The sequence below is a fragment of the Odontesthes bonariensis genome, chromosome 18 (assembly GCF_027942865.1).
Source record: "Odontesthes bonariensis isolate fOdoBon6 chromosome 18, fOdoBon6.hap1, whole genome shotgun sequence".
Taxonomy (NCBI): Eukaryota; Metazoa; Chordata; class Actinopteri; order Atheriniformes; family Atherinopsidae; genus Odontesthes; species Odontesthes bonariensis.
In genome coordinates, this window is record NC_134523.1 from 13399760 (window position 1) to 13415267 (window position 15508).

Below are 15508 nucleotides of genomic sequence, written 5' to 3' on the forward strand. Positions count from 1 at the left end.
AGGTTTTGCAAGCCATGATGGAGATTAAACCTAACGTAGCTGAGACAAAAAGGTAGAAATAAACTGCTGGGAATACCAGTCACTTAAGAATGTTCAGCACTGCAGTGCCCACTTTAGCAGGTTCCAGGAAATCTCAGAAGTACAACCATCCTACATGGACCATATTCGGGGGGTAAAATACCTATTTTTAGCTCCAGGTTCAACCCCCTAAAAGATAACAGTTTCTGTAAAATGCTGCTGGAGTCGAAATGCAGCCTTATCTTCCTGTTTATATGGAATAGTTTTAGAGTTGCAAAACCTTTTGTTCACATCATACTAAGTTATTGACGCGCAGACAGATACGGCTCATCAACTGCCTGAAACACCTCGTTTGTAGTACAATTTTTGCTACAGTTACTTGCCTATATCACCAGGAAATACATTTACACGATGACCTGGGTGTAGTGACTAGTTTAGCACTCCTCAAACAACTTTCTTGCAGTTTTGACCAATCAGAGCAGACAGGCCAGACAGCCCTTTTGTAATACAGGCATTATAAATAGACATTTAAGACAGAAGGTGGTGAGAAGTGGTGAAGCCATGTGCAACATGAGAAGCACTGTATTCTTTGAACATTATTGGATGTAAACTACTCTTGTAGACCCCCAAAATGAAATCATGAATAACGCAAATAAGCAGAATAGCTCTTTAAAAAGGTCAGATCAGCTCGTGAACCTCCACGCATCTAATGCTCGGAAATGTACAGTTAATAGAGGTTTCATAGCGCTAATAATGGGTGAATCCTTGACCATTTGCAGCAGTTACTGTGTCAGCTCACAAAGGTATTCCTAAACCATAGTTTGCCATCTTTCAAATGACTACAGACTGTGTGAGGGGCTCTTACCACATGTATTTTCTCTTCTTACAGCTCCTTTTCCAAACAGTACGTGAAAAAGCCACATCTTTCTAAAACTGCAAACAACTTGTAGACGCAGGTTATCAACAGGACGAGTTGGTTCTGTTTTGCCATCTCTTTGAAACTGGTCACAAACTAAATCATTAACTTCTGTTTCGGTAGCGAAAAAGGTCAGATTTAAACACAACACATGCATGGCATTTCAATCTGTGTTTTTGTTCTGAAAACTTCCCCTCCTGACCATTAGGCAGGAACTACATCTAAAGGGGAAATAATTACATTTAGATCCTCCATTTCGCTTTGTTCCAGATCAGTGAGAGAACAAACAACTCTTTCAAACACATGCACAGAACAGTTTTTTTTTTTCTTCCTTTTTTTTGTAAATGAATCCCTCTGAATCCAAAGCAAGCTCGCTATCTAACCCACCCTCATTGCTAGTCACAGCAGCAAACATCTCCTTCAGATTCAATTCTCACTTTAATTCCCTGAGGTGTGTGCATCTCAAATGGACAGGGGTGTCAGACAGGGCCTGCAGGCTAATTGTAAAACTTGGGTTGCACGGCCAAACACTCCACTGTTTGCCTTCCAATGATGGGGATGGGGTTCTTGCTTGTTAAAGCCTAAGTGAGTGTGAAATGTGTGTAGTCTGCTAAATGACATCCTGACAGCCTGTGATGAAGCTCAGCTTGCAAAGCAGTCAGACAGAGAGCGATTATGCTTTCTCCTGTCAGAAGCAGGACATTCAGGTCCAGCACGGCAACATAACTGGGCTCTCTGACACATTGTGAGCAGTTGTGATGGGTGCAGAAATTAAGGCATTTGATGCAAATCAAATGCTTTCTACAAAGCTATTTAACCACAGGGTGTTATGACTAAAACTCCAAAACCACCTGGTTAACTGGTAGTTTTTATAAACCTGTGATAAGACAGTTTTGAGTTTTTGACTCAAACAGAAGAAAAGAAAAATGCAGTGACTTTTTTTTTCTTCTTTTTTTAGATGCAAGTATATATCGACGTAGCTAAAAATCCCCACAAAAGAAGACAAATGAACATTACCCTAATTCTGCATTTAGATGTAGCTGAATTCTTGATGAAACTGCATGAGTGACAGCCACATACGGTCTGAAACCCCCACATCCCACATTTTTATAATGTAACTCTTTGAAACTAAAAGTCAAACATTAATCATCCTTTGGAGGGGCCTTCCCTGCTGTAATGTTCCACTTTAGTGCATGCTCCTGTTTCCTCACACATCCCATTCTTTTGCTACAACAGCTGCAAGGACCCAGCCTCGTCTCCATCCAAATTCCAGCGCCAGCAGCACACCATGAACACTCTGAAGTCAAAACGATCACAGAGCATTTGCCATTCATACGCAGTCAGTTGATAACAGAGTGTCAGGGATTTGGGGACACAGACATCCCGCGCTGACTCCTCTGACATGTGCGTGTTACAAGCTGCTGAAGGCCTCCAGCTACTTTCTTACAATGTAAACATAATAGCACGGTCGTATGAGAATGAGCCTCCTGAGTCATTTTCACATTATTTAAATCCTTTGGCATCCACGATGGCTTAAATACGAAATGGCATTTATTGCTGCTGTCATCCAGTGTTGGCTCCAAAATGGCTCAAATAACCTAAACTCCTGCCAGTTCTGCAACACAAATAGGTATTCATTCAACATGTTCTTATCAAAGATGCTGCCGGGGGGGGGGGGTAGTTCATCAATGTTTAGCATGTAGCACAAGGAACTGCTGTGACGGCAAAGGGAAGCTACAACAAAGTGCAAATTGTGTTTGCTGAAGTGAATGTCAACTTGTGTGACAGCCAGACTGCTGCTGGGTATCTGCCAGCATATTCAACAACTGAGCACATCAACACTGACTGAAGAGGGGTGGGTGGGGGTGTTGTATTGGTGGCATTTGGCTCCGTTTGTTCATGTGTGTGTCTCTGTGAGAGGGAAAATTTGAGAGGGGCTAAAGAACTGCCTGAGTGTGAAAAGGGTGTTTATTTGACCGGTGAGCAGAATTCTTTTTCAGCTACACAGGAGGACTGTTGCCGAATAGTGTGAGTGGGTTTTTGCTTAATCTCTGTGTGTACATACAGCACGCGTGTTTGGCTACACACACACACACACACATGCCTGGCGGCTCTGCGTATAGTAGTAGGAAGAGGGGCCACACAAGGCTGCGGCAATGAAGAAGGATGTTTATTAAAGTCAGAGGGTGTCAAGAGCAACCCCAGGCATGAGAACATATGACATGGTGAGGATGTATGTGTGCTTTACATGTGCATAGCTGTGAAAAAAACCCGCAATGGGGGAAGTTGTTTATTTTTAATCTAAGAATCAAATTTAGACTTATCTTTCACCAACAAAGATCTGAAAGTTCCCCATAAAACTCATGGTAGCTTATAAAGGAGCCAATCACCCACAAGAAGCAGACTGTAGTTCAAATCCAGACTTAAGTGACAAGAATAATGGTGTATGGGGATAGCTGAGGGCATATCAGTAAGATTACATATTTCTTTAAACCGGCCATTTAATCCTCTGAATGAGAGTCATGTCTGTGATAAACAAGAACATTGCAGCGCTGGAGCCCCGTCACTGTTTGATATCACCAGAAAAGACGCAACGCTTCACGCAGGGCAACAAGTCTCTGCCGCCTATGCTTGGCTGTCACTGCTTCTCCAAATTTTTGCTTTCACTGCCACCATCAAGGCTACCGCAGTAGCAACTCCTCTGAACTCTATGCGTATGTGAAGTTTTTCAATCCTCCCAACACACAGAGACCGATCCCACTCTTGGCACCACACTCGCCGGCATAAACACAGTGCAACTTTTACGCACAGATGTGAAGATGTGAAACGGGCGCTTACCAAAAGAGAGAGCTGTCCAGAAAATGACCACTCATCAGCCGGTTGCGCCGAAAGTGGCTGGATCTGTTCAGCGAGGGGCTCGCTGTCCGTTCAGCGCTTCATGGAAGAGAAGTGATGTGCGTGGAGGACACGAGCGGCGAGATGCGACTCTTTCCGCAGCCTGCGCACATTTCAGGACGAGACAGACGGTGAGCGTTTTCGTTCGGCTTGCTCCGCTGTGTGGCGGCTCCGCCAGACTGTAGTCGGGACGCCGGTGGGAGGAGGAGTACCAGAGAGCAGCCGCGCAAAGCTTCGTGGGAAATGTAGTGGAGAAATATCGTGCCTTGCCTCCAAGTGGCTCAAGTATATTGGAAGGGGGCGCTGAAGTCACCTTCTGCAGATTGCTTACTTGTTTCCAGTAGGTTCCTCAATATGAGCTTATTACGTCTCTATAAATCAGAAATGAAGGTCTTTCAAAGTTGTTCATTGCACACTGTCTGGTGTGTGTTTTTCTTATCACTTAAAACTGACCAAACAGATGAAGAACAAATTAAATTGTATCTTTTGGCCATTTGCTACAAGCAGTCTGTTACAAAGAGACATGACGACATAAATTCCTATTTTTGTACCAACAAGGTCATTTTTCAAATGAACAGTATCAGGAAAAATCTAGTAATGCTGACACAGGACCGGAAAGATGCATCCGGCCCTTCAGTTGATCCATGTACTGTTCACTGAAGCCTCGTCAGAAATGGTCTCCATGAAAGGGTGGCTGTCAAGAAGCCAATCTTATAGAAGGGAAACAGAGAGAAAAGGCTGAGGTGTGCCAAATGACACAAGGAGTGGACTTAAAATCAGCGGCAACAGGTCTTATGGAGGGATGACTCCCCCCCAGAGCCCCGGAACATTATTGAAGTAGTGACGGATCATCTGGACAGAGAACAAAATAGAACAAAAGGCAGAAAACTTTCAAAGAAGAGCTTTGAAATGTCCTTCAAAAAGCCTGGAGAACTGTTCCTGAAGACATCACAAGAGAGCTTATCTAAGAGGGTTCTGGCTGTGTTGAATAATAAAGGTGCTCATACCGAATGCTGACTTTCAAGTTTCCTGGAATTGCACAGTCTCTGTTTCTGCCTTGAATACTGTATTTCTATTAAGGGTTGCAGTTTCAATAGATTACAGTTGCTATTTCCTGTTTTCCTGAAAATATATGCAGAAGTTAGAGTTGGCTCAAGACTTATGTATAGTACTGTACATTTACATAAGCATGTTGTCTTTCATGTGCACATAGATTTCCTATTTCCATGATTTGAAATCTAATTGCATATGAGATATATACATAACTCCAGAGGAGATGTGTAATAATCAAAATATGTTTCGTACTAATATTTGATAATTATTATGAGTGTGAACCTGCAAGCACGGCTCTCTCAGAATGAGCAGAGCTCTAGCTTTTTCTATCACTGAATAATGCATCTTCTTTCTCTCTTTTGTCCAAGATAGAGGAATTGATAAGCTGTTTGAAAGGCTGTGCCTGGTGTTTTACTTTCATTGTTTTCTGTGTTTGTTTTGGTCCAAGTTGACGCTGTTCACATTAATTTCCCAAGGTCCTATAATATTCCCTTAGGGGGCTCTCTCCCGAAAGGCCCAGTTCGCTCTGACCCTCACTTGATTAGTCAAAAAATGACCTGGCACGAAGCACCTCATTATTGTTTGTTTGCGTGCCAAACCAGCAACTTGCCAGGCATTTTGTAAATGGCATTTTTAGGCTAATCAGGAAGAGTGTCTCTTGGCTGAAAGCAACTCCTTTTAGTGTGGACTTTGCTACTTTGTGGACCTTGTGCATGTACCGAGGAAGAGAAACACCCCCCCGAAAAAAAAAATAAACATAATACAGGCACTTTAATGAAAAAGCTTTGCTGAGGCTCTTCTCGTTTACTGCGGTGACGCATATGGACTCTTGCAAGTTTCATAATAGTATCATTACACAGGATAGATTGCCTGAGAGGAACTCAAAGGGAATGTTTTTTGTTGTTTTTACTCATTCATGAGTTCTGGGATTTATGAGTTTCTTGCTAATTTATATTGGATAGGTTGCAGAGAAGCATAAAAGGACGAAATAGAATTCCTTTGTGTGAAGCACCAGATTTTTATTTCTTTCAGTTTTGCCAGACGTGCTGTCACTTTGTGACATAAATACCTCTGGGAACGACCAATGATTCATAAGACTTCCTGAAGCGTCGAATATGACATACAGAATAGAAAAAAATGACAGAAAGTGAAACTGCATTGTTATCAGGTGTGATCCTCAGGGGCAAACCCATTTCTCCATAAGTAAAGCTACTGGTATTTCTACAAAACACCTGCGGTGTTCAGTCACGCTATATTTCCAAATTAATTCTCTGAAGTGACACTTCTATATTCAACAATGGTAATATCTCAGTCTCTAGAGTCTAGAGTCAAACCTTATCTAACCTACAGGGGAACGAGCGCCGAATAAAAGTGCTCCCGAGCATTTTCAAAGTGCAACAGAGAAGTAGAGTTGTAACCATTCATAGGGGCACCAGTAATAAGGCCTTGCAGTTCTAAAGGACACAAGTCAAACATTATCAAAACCACTGCTTCCATTAAAGAGCCTTTCTTAACATATCATTGTGCTCAGGCTGAGACCTTGATGGATGAAATCCCACACTGAGACAATAACTTGTTTTCCTTTTAGGTCAAACATCCCCTTGAGCCTTCATTGTTTCTGTGCACCCTCTCCCCCACTTTCTCATTGCCGCGCAGAGAGTATGTTTCCTGCATCTATTTACTATGTGTGTGTGTGTGTGTGTGTGTGTCGTGCACGTGGGGCGTGTAAAGGAAATGCTTCTGCCTTTCAGAAGCCTTATGTCTAAATTTAGAGCCCCCCTTGTCCAACTGTCACAGGCTGGGTCCGACTGTCGGACGTTCAGGAAAGAGACTTGAGGCGTGTTGAAGTAAGGATAAATTGTGTGAGCAAGGGTGTGCTGATCTGAGAACAACATATTTGCTCCTCACACGTCCTAAAAAGGGAGGCTCTATAAATACCCATATGTATGTGCAAAAATTTCAATTAGTTCCCATTTATTTGTTATACCCTGACAGTTGCTGTTGACCTTTCTTTTTGCAAGCAGCGTTCCCCATTTCTACTTGTCTATTTGATCATGAGATGTGTCTTTCTGATGGTCTATTTGAAGACCAGCGTCTCCTTTTTTGACTTCGGTCATGACAGAGCCCCATCCCCCCCAATTCATTCTCCAGTGTAGTTCAGCTCTCTGACATTAGCGATGAGCACATGAATATGCCACAACCAGTTTTCCTCAGAGTTTACCTTAATGTGTTTGTCATGCCATTGTGGGCAATGTGCTGCTGGAACTGTGTCCAAGGTGACTGCTTTGAATGCCATGCACTGGTGGTGCTGTTGTTGTGCTGTGGTCCTCACAAAAGTAACGGGAAGTCTAATATTCAATAACCGGAACATCAGCTCTCACCGCTGATTGTATCTCTACACGCTTAAATCCTGAAAAGCAAATTCATTTACATTTAAAATCTCTACCGTGCCCTGCTAAACAGTTTGCACAGTTCAGCTGGGTGAATCCTTATCTTCTAGCGCCCCCCAGTGGCCTTTACCGGAAGCATCACTCACCGACGAGGTTAGAGGTCACTGCATTGAAAACATGGCGGCTCCCAGGAAAGCGACTGTGGTGTTGAAGGCTGTGAAGAACATAACCGTTCAGTTTTGTCCGTTCGAGTCCAATGTCCGGTCCACACGGTAAGAATTGTGTGCTGAATGTCGCCGCTGTCGTCGTGTGCGACGGGTCTGTGGTTAAACGCCGGGTTTTGACAACCCGGACGCGGTTAGTGGGAAACAGCAGACACCACCTAAGACGACTTAAACACATTTTCTTATTGGGTTGTGCTGCAACGTTACATGACATGTTTCGTGTGAAGTTTAGTCCGAAGTGGAAAATATGTTGCGAATTAGTTCCTAAAAGCAGGGTTATATAGAGGTGCTATACTACTGAGTTTAATACTGAGCTGAGCATCAAGATAATGTGACACAAACAAACTTTATCATGACACACGGTACATACTTGGGGAAAACCAGGGTGCAACGTCCTCTGGTTCATGGTGTCATGGAGTAAAGAAACGAATATGAGAAGGGCATAAAGTGAATAAACAGTCAGTGATGTTTCCTGTACTTATAAACAGATGTGCTATTGGGCCTTTAAATGTCTGCAGATTCCCTAAATAGAAGCCAAAAAAAGGAAAAGAAAGGGTTTGCATAAGACTGGAAGGACACTTGTCGGTAACAGGCAGCAGTCTATGTGAATGTCGTCATTGTTATTCAGTGTCATCTGGCCAGTTATGTCATTTTATAGCAACGTTGATATTGTTTGGCATTGCCTGATGCAAAGCTCCCGTCGCATCAGGCTGATCGTCGTATTCCAACAAACGCAAGGGCAAAGTCAAAACTTTTAACAAAATGTGAACTGTGTTTGGAAAAGGCCTCTTAAAACCTGAAACTGCTCACTCAAACATTTTACACCTCAGTCTCCGAGTGAACCGCTAATAATAACCATTTATGGGGTTAAACCTTTTATAATTGATGATTGTCTTTGCCGCCCTGTTTATCAGTGTTCCTTGTTCCTGATATGTGCTGTCTGTCTTACTCCGCAGGGAGTTTCTGGCCAGGGTGGCCTCGGAGAAGGCCCGATCTTCCAACATGAACTGTGAGGTGATAACCACGGTGAAACACGACAAGTCTGAACCTGTCGTGGATATCACTTATGGTGAGAATGATCCGATCGCTTTCATTCATATTTGTGTGTGTTTTTGGCTTACAGGCTGCGGGGTGTTTATGGCTCCATGTGCAGTTTGGGTTTCCGGAGTCTTCCGAACCCTCGCGTGACAGTTTTTGAGATTCAGTCTGAGATTCAGCTGTCTGAAGTAGTCTGCGCTACCGATTTTAAATGTTGGAAATGAAAAATGTCCAAGACGCAGCTTTTAATCAAGGGTTTGATTAAAAGAGATGGACTGTAGGACAGTTACAAGAATGGTAAAAGCTCAGACATTTTGGCATTTATCATATACGTCAATGCATCTGATTTATTGTGATAGTCTGACCACAACTTTGACTCTTAGAATGCAGAGTAACACGTTGCCTGACACAGATTGTACGGACTAACGTGCCCACGTACTGCTGGACCAGGAGGTGTGCTTCAGCTGTATGAACGTTCCTTTTTTTTTGCGCTTCCTAAAGTAACTGCTGTGAAATAGTTAAAGGTGTTTTATTGCCTTAATTCTGCGCTTATTAGTCAGAATAGCTCCTTTTTTTTTTTTTTTCCCCCAACTGCACAAATGGCGGTGTTTGAACGTTGAGTTTGCACTCAGCAGCGGCCGTTCCTCCAGCACAGCGTAAAGCTAACGCGTGTCAGGAGCTGTGGTTAGAGAATAAATGTGAGATGACTGAGACAGAATGTCGGAAAAATGACGAAAGGAATACTCCCGCACAATCTGAAGGGTGCAGTGCAGAAAGGTTCCAGGTCGGGCCTCGAAATGAAGCTTTTTTTCAGGCCACCTGTCCAGCTGCCAAACCTACTGGTCCGAAAAAGAAAATGAAGGCCAGTTTTATTTAAAAAAATAAAAAAGTTAATAGGATTTGGGCCAAATAATATGGGTCACTTGCATCTGGAAAAATTCCGTGGCTGTGACCATTTGGGCAAGTGTGAAGTCATTGTTTAAGATCTTCAACATGAGCGTAGTTTCTATAAAAAAAACAAAATGATTGCGTCATATCTGTTTTCACTGACTTGATCAGCTGCTTCAGACTTTCCACTTTGGCCCAGGGAAGTGGTGCAACAGTTGATGTTGAGCCCTCTAAGTAATCTGGAAAGTACACCCTCCCTACGGTGTTGTTTTCCGGCGTGAATGATCGCCCTCGGAACTTTTGTTTAGTCCTTGTTTGTTGCAGTGGAAATGAAGGAAAGGAAAGATCGATCTGGTTGAATAGTCTGTTTGGCTCGGCAGCCTTTAGGATACACCGGACCATCCTGTATGAGAGAAAGCAGATAATTACCCTCCAACAACTCTACTGTGTGTTTTGACTTTTGCTCAGAGTTAACTTTCCTCCCTCCTGCTCCCGACCTATTGTGCATGTATGAGTCATGTCCTTGTGCCTTTTGTCTTTCTTCACCGCAGTAGATGGAGAGAGGCTGGTGATGAAGGGAGCAAAGTTGACCGGCAGCGAGATGCTGGCTGCCTTTCAGTCGCGCTGCGCAGCCAAGGACCCGCAGACAAATACTGCCGCAAAAAAGTGACCCCCACCCCCCACCACCTTGTCATTTTACGAATTTAAATGTATTTATCTGTGTATATTCTCGGACATGTACAATAAAGAAAAAAAAAGATATCAGCTAATTCATATGGTGCTTCTGGTGTTATTTGATGTTGGGTTACACATCTATGGGTCAGACTATGCCGGGTGTTTTTTTGTTTTTGTTTGTTTTTATTTTGCTGTGACCGCTGCATAAACTGAACCTTCTTGTAATGATAACAGCCCCACGAGCTGCACTTATTTTCTGCTCATTTGAAAGATCAATTCAAAATGCTTCAGCTGCTAAAAAATTGTGCTGTGATCAGTCGGGGTCAGAGGGGGTCCTTGCATGATGTGACGTTTTCCTGATGAAAGAGACTCTTCCAGTGTTTTAGGGAACGTTACGCAAGCTCCAACCTTTGACACAGCAGGCTGTAAATGTGATTTGGCACAGAGACTCAGATGGAGCCTCGCTGAAGGGAAAACCTTTCGCCCAGTCGCACAGAAATGGAACCCCACCCTCTTTGCTTGTTACCGTCCGATCCGTTGTTCTTACGCCCACTGTTTTCTCAAAAATATCGTTCACACATTCACTTACGGGAGTGAGATGTAGTCGAATATCGATGAGTTATTGAACAAAGAAAAAGGACAGATTTTGGTTTAGATGCGAGTTCAGAGCACAGATTTGTACGAGTCCATTCACAACACACTCAGACTGGAGGTGACCGAGTCATAATGAACCATGCATGCATTAGATGGGATCGTTTCACATTTATTTTTGGTGTCATAGACCAGTTTGTTTTGTGTGCCGTTTTGGTTATTTTCTGCCACTGGTTGTTTTGTAATGCCATGATGGATTCATTTGCGGTAATGTCACTTCTCTTTATGGTTGTGTATCTCTTTGTGTCCATCTCGAGTCTCCTGCCATCTCAGACTGGTTGTGTTGTGTCTTTTCCACACGCAAATTCGATGACTCGGAGATAAGACCAGCAGTGTTCATACTTGGACTAAGCGGCTGAGCTGGAGAAATACACTTAAAACCAGATTTGGACCAATGAAACTCTATGTTTAAGATATTTCTGGAATTATTTTTGAAAATGACTTCCTGGACACCAGTCAGAAGAAGTCAATCCGATTAAGATTTTTTTCAGGATTGAAATATTTCACTTAGTATTTTCGGAGATTAGTTAACATATTCTTTTTTGTAATTGGATCCTTGTGGACTGTTATTGATATTGTAGTTAAAGGCAGTTTTTGCATTGGCCTCACGCCTGATATGTCCATCGATGATCCCTTACTTCAACACATTTAAATTAGTGTTTGAAGAGTCCAACCAGTCAAATGGTTTGTGCAAACCAGGCAATTCAAGTGGTCTTAAACTGTTTTGAATGGATCCGGTAAATCTCACGTTTAAAGCAATTTGTTACTATTTGTATAATATGGGGGGAAAAAACCCACTTGATATTGATTGATAATGAAATAATTTGCCATGTTCTGGGTTTCTTTGGGTTTGTTTCTTTCTTGTCCGTCGCTCTTTAAGGTTCAGGTAAGATTCTTCCTTAACTCGTGTTTTTTTTAAATAAATTGCCCAGCTCTTTGCTTCACTTCCAGGTCATCATTTCGAAACAGATCCTCTCTTGTGGTTTCTTCTGTTGGTTTTGCTTCTTGTTGTGGCTTTGCTTCTCACTCGTGTCTCGTGTGTTTGTTCTTCGTCTGTTTTCTGTTGTCATGACCTCTATAAGACACACTGCCCTGGCTTTCTTTGCACATTGCCACCCTTGTTACTGTTGTAACTATGTTCCTAGTTTTCCCTTCGCTCGGTTTTACTTCCTCCCTGTGAGCAGTATACATGTTGAACTTCAGAGCCTCTGCTGTGCAGCAACATTTGGTTTATTCTTAGAACATTAGAGTCTTTTGTTTGTCATCTTCTTTGGACTTCAGAGGCTTTGTTCAGGTCCACCTCAAGCTGCATCGCCAACACAATTGTTTACCCTTAAAATGTAGCATTAGAAAAAGTGATGAATAACCTTTTACTGAATGTTAGAGCTTTTTGAAAATATATTTTAACAACGGAGAAAAGAGTTATAATTGCAGATTGTAAAACCACTGCTCCCATCCCTTTTGCCAGCAAATGAGGGTGCGGTTGGAGGCGGGCCTTGAACTACTATTGTGTGACGTAGCTGGCTGTGATTGGCTTCCACTGCAGCTGCCAAAAGAAAAAGCGGACTGTCCCTTTTAAAAGCGCCTGTCCTCGTCTCCCAAATCAGTGAGAGAGATTTTTTGACCCTGACAGGCACCAGACGAGTTCACTTTGTTTGTTTGTTGTTGAGGATTTCACGTTCACAAGGCTGCGAAAATGGTCGACAAGTTTATTGGGACATGGAGGATGGTTTCCAGCGAAAACTTTGATGACTACATGAAAGCAATTGGTGAGATAATGCGTGGTTTAAGCTAGTTTTAGGAGAGACGCACATCACTCAGGCACTAATTCTGAATGTACTGGAAAGTTATGCTAATGCTTTTATTTATTTATTTTAATAATAAAAATAAAAAATAAACATGTTGGTGTAATTTGAGGAGTTTCTGGAATCCAGAAACTAAGACCTGAAACTGGAAATGTTTGTGTTTGTGTGTGGATCTGATGCGTTTTGCTGCTGCCGCCCTCCCGCCCCGCAGGTGTGGGATTTGCAACCCGGCAGGTGGGGAACCGGACCAAACCCAATTTAGTGCTGAGCTTGGACGAGCAGGGGACCGTTTGCATGAAATCTCAGAGCACCTTCAGGACCACTGAGATCAAGTTCAAGCTCAGCGAGCCTTTCGAGGAGACGACCGCGGACGACAGAAAGACCAGGGTTAGTGTGGTCCGAGGAGCACGAACACTTTTTGAGGCTTTTATTTTTTTGTTTTGTTGCGGGGTTTTCACAGCGTGTCCCTCCTTCTCTGCCCCGCAGACCGTGATGACTCTGGAGAACGGCAAGCTTCTGCAGAAACAGAGCTGGGACGGCAAAGAAACCTGTATCGAGAGGGAGGTCTCTGATGGGAAATTGATAGCGGTAAGAATGCATGTCACTGATTTTTGCGTAGGGAATCTAATTGGTGAATACATGGGCAGCAAGTAACTTTCTGTATGGTAGGTTATTATTATTATTATTATTTAATTATTTGGATAACTTGTGCACATTTTAAGTTGGACATCCTCCCACCTGCACAGAAATAAACTACCTATGAAGTGATCCCTGTGAGCCAGTAACCCAGGATGGTAATAAATTGTAGTTGAAGAGTTGATATCCAGGAGATCTTGGTTTAGCAGGATCCAAAACAATACCACAAAGTATTAAAACTACAAAAAAGCAACGCACAGGACTCGGCTGATACGAAACTGTGTGTAGAAGAAAGATATGCAGGACTATGATGCAGCTCAAAATGCTTTGGTTCTGCTTTCCTAACTCTCCTGATCTGTTTCACACAGAAATGTGTTATGGGAGACGTGGTCGCCGTGAGGACGTACGTCAAGGACGCATGATGGCATCGCACGTTGGATGCACGGCTGGATGACGGGCTCAGTTCAATGAGCGAAATGCTGTGTTCTGCTTCTTTCCCCATTATCCTCACTGTTGCCAAAGTCAGATTTCTGTGCCTCTGTTCTCCAACATGACACTCTTGGTTTCATTTGGAATTGTTGTGGTGATTTGAATAAAAATGAGTGGGAAAACAAACAAAACAATTTGTCAATGTTGGCGCCTCTTGAATTTGAATATTAATGATCGATCAGTAAGTTTGAGACTAACAGATTTAAGTTCCCGAAGGCATTCCAGTCGTTCAAGCATGCTGAGGAATGTTGTATGTATTTTTAAAAAAAGGGGAAGGAAAAAAAAAAAGCTCTAATGGGATCACACCACCTAATCTGACAAGTTGATTTCCTGACCTTAATCGTGGGTGAGTGATGGTGTAATTATCCCACATGCAGTTGTGTTTTCCAGCTAATTTGACTTGTATTTTTATGCGTACTTACTTTGGTCACAAGGCTAAAGCAAAGGAGAAGACGTCAAACATATCCCAGGCTTAAAGGTCAAAAACAAACGGTCTAGTACATCTGTGTGTTGGCAGGGACTTTTTCTTCCAGGAATGTGAACTCTTATTGAGAGCATCATCCAGAGAGGTCAGGAGGGAAATGTTTCCCATTTTCCTTTTTGGGAGGTTAAACATTTCCCATTGCACACTTACTGGCAGCTTAAAGTACATGTGGATGGAGTACACAAACTAAAAGCCCCATCAGTCTCCCCCTTTAGACATCCCCACCCTTTGGCTTCTGGTCAAGTTAGTTTTTTTTTCTGCAAGATTGTTCGGGGGGCGACAATCACTTTCCCATGACAGGAAAGGGAGACGATAGTACTGATTGGACCTAATGGCCAAAACAGCTGAAGCAGGTGGAATAGTGGGAATAATTCCGTTCGGCCCGGACAATAGAACTGCCGGCGGTCAAGGACATGCAACGTTTGAGCTTCTGGGAACATGCCAAGTGGATGAGAATGTAACATGTTGACAGCCAGCAAAAGTCAGCATGTTAAAGTTGATTCTGGGATGTTTTTAAAAGCCTCGTACATTTCCCTTCTATTGAGGCAAAATGCGCCAGATGCGTTCAATGTGTTGTGTGCTTCAAGGTCAAAATGGAAAATTCTTCCTTTAGCTCCCCAGAAGAGTTTAAACTAGCAACAAAATACACAAATCTGCAAAAACTTGGAGTCTTTAGAGACTTGAATGTAACCATTATTCTTTTTTTTTGCACTATTTAATCCACTCTATTTAAGTCAGTGGAGGTAGACGGACAGAAGCACTTCACGGTGTGGTGCAGTCAGTTCAACTACCGCAAACTAAATCCTCCATAAAGACCAGACTGTTCCTTTAAAACCTCTTAAAAGAAACATTGTGATCTTTATAAAGTCATTCAATCCTTATTGTATTGCTTGTTGTAATAGAGTTCACTATATTTGGATAGGTGTCCCAAATAAATTTGCTTAGATCTCACAAACTTTGAAGAGTTTTCACAGCAGATCAACTGAAGACGTCAGCTCCTTTAACCTACATGACTTCCTAAGCTAGGAAAAACAGACGCACCGGCCCCCTGCTTATATCTTCTCCTCATGCGATGGCTGTTCAGAATGCTGTGGATCCCGTCTGCGCGTTACAAAAACACTCCAAAGGCACATCTGCTGTGGATTGACTTACAGGTGCACTGCTCGAAAGTCCGCAGGCATCCACATCATTCTGTTTGGACAACTGCAGGGAACGCGGCAGACCTCCTCCTCCCTGTTTTATCTTCGACATCTTGCATCAGCGGTCCATGGTTTGGTCTTGATGAACTGCAGCGCAATTTGGAAGCTGGGTCTGGAAACGGTTTTAGAAACAGTCGACAAAACGAG

The 15508-nt window shown here is 42.8% G+C and overlaps 3 protein-coding genes across 4 annotated transcripts in view; 2 read left to right on the top strand and 1 right to left on the bottom strand.

The window, feature by feature from the left end:
• Positions 1 to 4018, bottom strand: part of pag1 (phosphoprotein membrane anchor with glycosphingolipid microdomains 1) — a 57043-nt gene extending 53025 nt beyond the window's left edge. Inside the window, exon 1 of the mRNA XM_075449642.1 lies at positions 3773 to 4018. The gene's annotated coding sequence lies outside the window, so the exon portion shown is untranslated. The remainder of the gene's footprint in view (positions 1 to 3772) is intronic.
• Positions 4019 to 7433: 3415 nt separating this feature from the next.
• Positions 7434 to 10196, top strand: mrpl53 (mitochondrial ribosomal protein L53). 2 transcript variants are annotated; one of them, XM_075449715.1, is made up of 3 exons: positions 7434 to 7544; positions 8453 to 8565; positions 9974 to 10196. In XM_075449715.1, the coding sequence occupies exons 1-3, from the start codon at positions 7450 to 7452 to the stop codon at positions 10090 to 10092; spliced, it is 327 nt and encodes a 108-aa protein (XP_075305830.1). In that variant the 5' UTR covers positions 7434 to 7449; the 3' UTR covers positions 10093 to 10196. The 2 variants fall into 2 exon arrangements, with proteins under 2 accessions (XP_075305830.1, XP_075305831.1); XM_075449716.1 differs by having other exon boundaries at positions 9977 to 10196.
• A 2149-nt stretch (positions 10197 to 12345) lies between these two features.
• Positions 12346 to 13812, top strand: fabp4a (fatty acid binding protein 4a). The gene is made up of 4 exons (XM_075449781.1): positions 12346 to 12517; positions 12765 to 12940; positions 13040 to 13141; positions 13558 to 13812. The coding sequence occupies exons 1-4, from the start codon at positions 12445 to 12447 to the stop codon at positions 13609 to 13611; spliced, it is 405 nt and encodes a 134-aa protein (XP_075305896.1). The 5' UTR covers positions 12346 to 12444; the 3' UTR covers positions 13612 to 13812.
• The last annotated feature ends 1696 nt before the right edge of the window (positions 13813 to 15508 follow it).

What these genes read in the sequence shown, in the direction of transcription:
- fabp4a (XM_075449781.1), top strand. Translation starts at nt 12,445, where the DNA reads ATGGTCGACAAGTTTATTGGGACATGGAGGATGGTTTCCAGCGAAAAC. An exon ending in CGGACGACAGAAAGACCAGG is followed by an intron (nt 12,941 to 13,039) that starts GTTAGTGTGGTC and finishes TCTGCCCCGCAG; the next exon opens with ACCGTGATGACTCTGGAGAA. An exon ending in CTGATGGGAAATTGATAGCG is followed by an intron (nt 13,142 to 13,557) that starts GTAAGAATGCAT and finishes TGTTTCACACAG; the next exon opens with AAATGTGTTATGGGAGACGT.
- mrpl53 (XM_075449715.1), top strand. Translation starts at nt 7,450, where the DNA reads ATGGCGGCTCCCAGGAAAGCGACTGTGGTGTTGAAGGCTGTGAAGAAC. An exon ending in TCCAATGTCCGGTCCACACG is followed by an intron (nt 7,545 to 8,452) that starts GTAAGAATTGTG and finishes CTTACTCCGCAG; the next exon opens with GGAGTTTCTGGCCAGGGTGG. An exon ending in TGTCGTGGATATCACTTATG is followed by an intron (nt 8,566 to 9,973) that starts GTGAGAATGATC and finishes TCTTCACCGCAG; the next exon opens with TAGATGGAGAGAGGCTGGTG.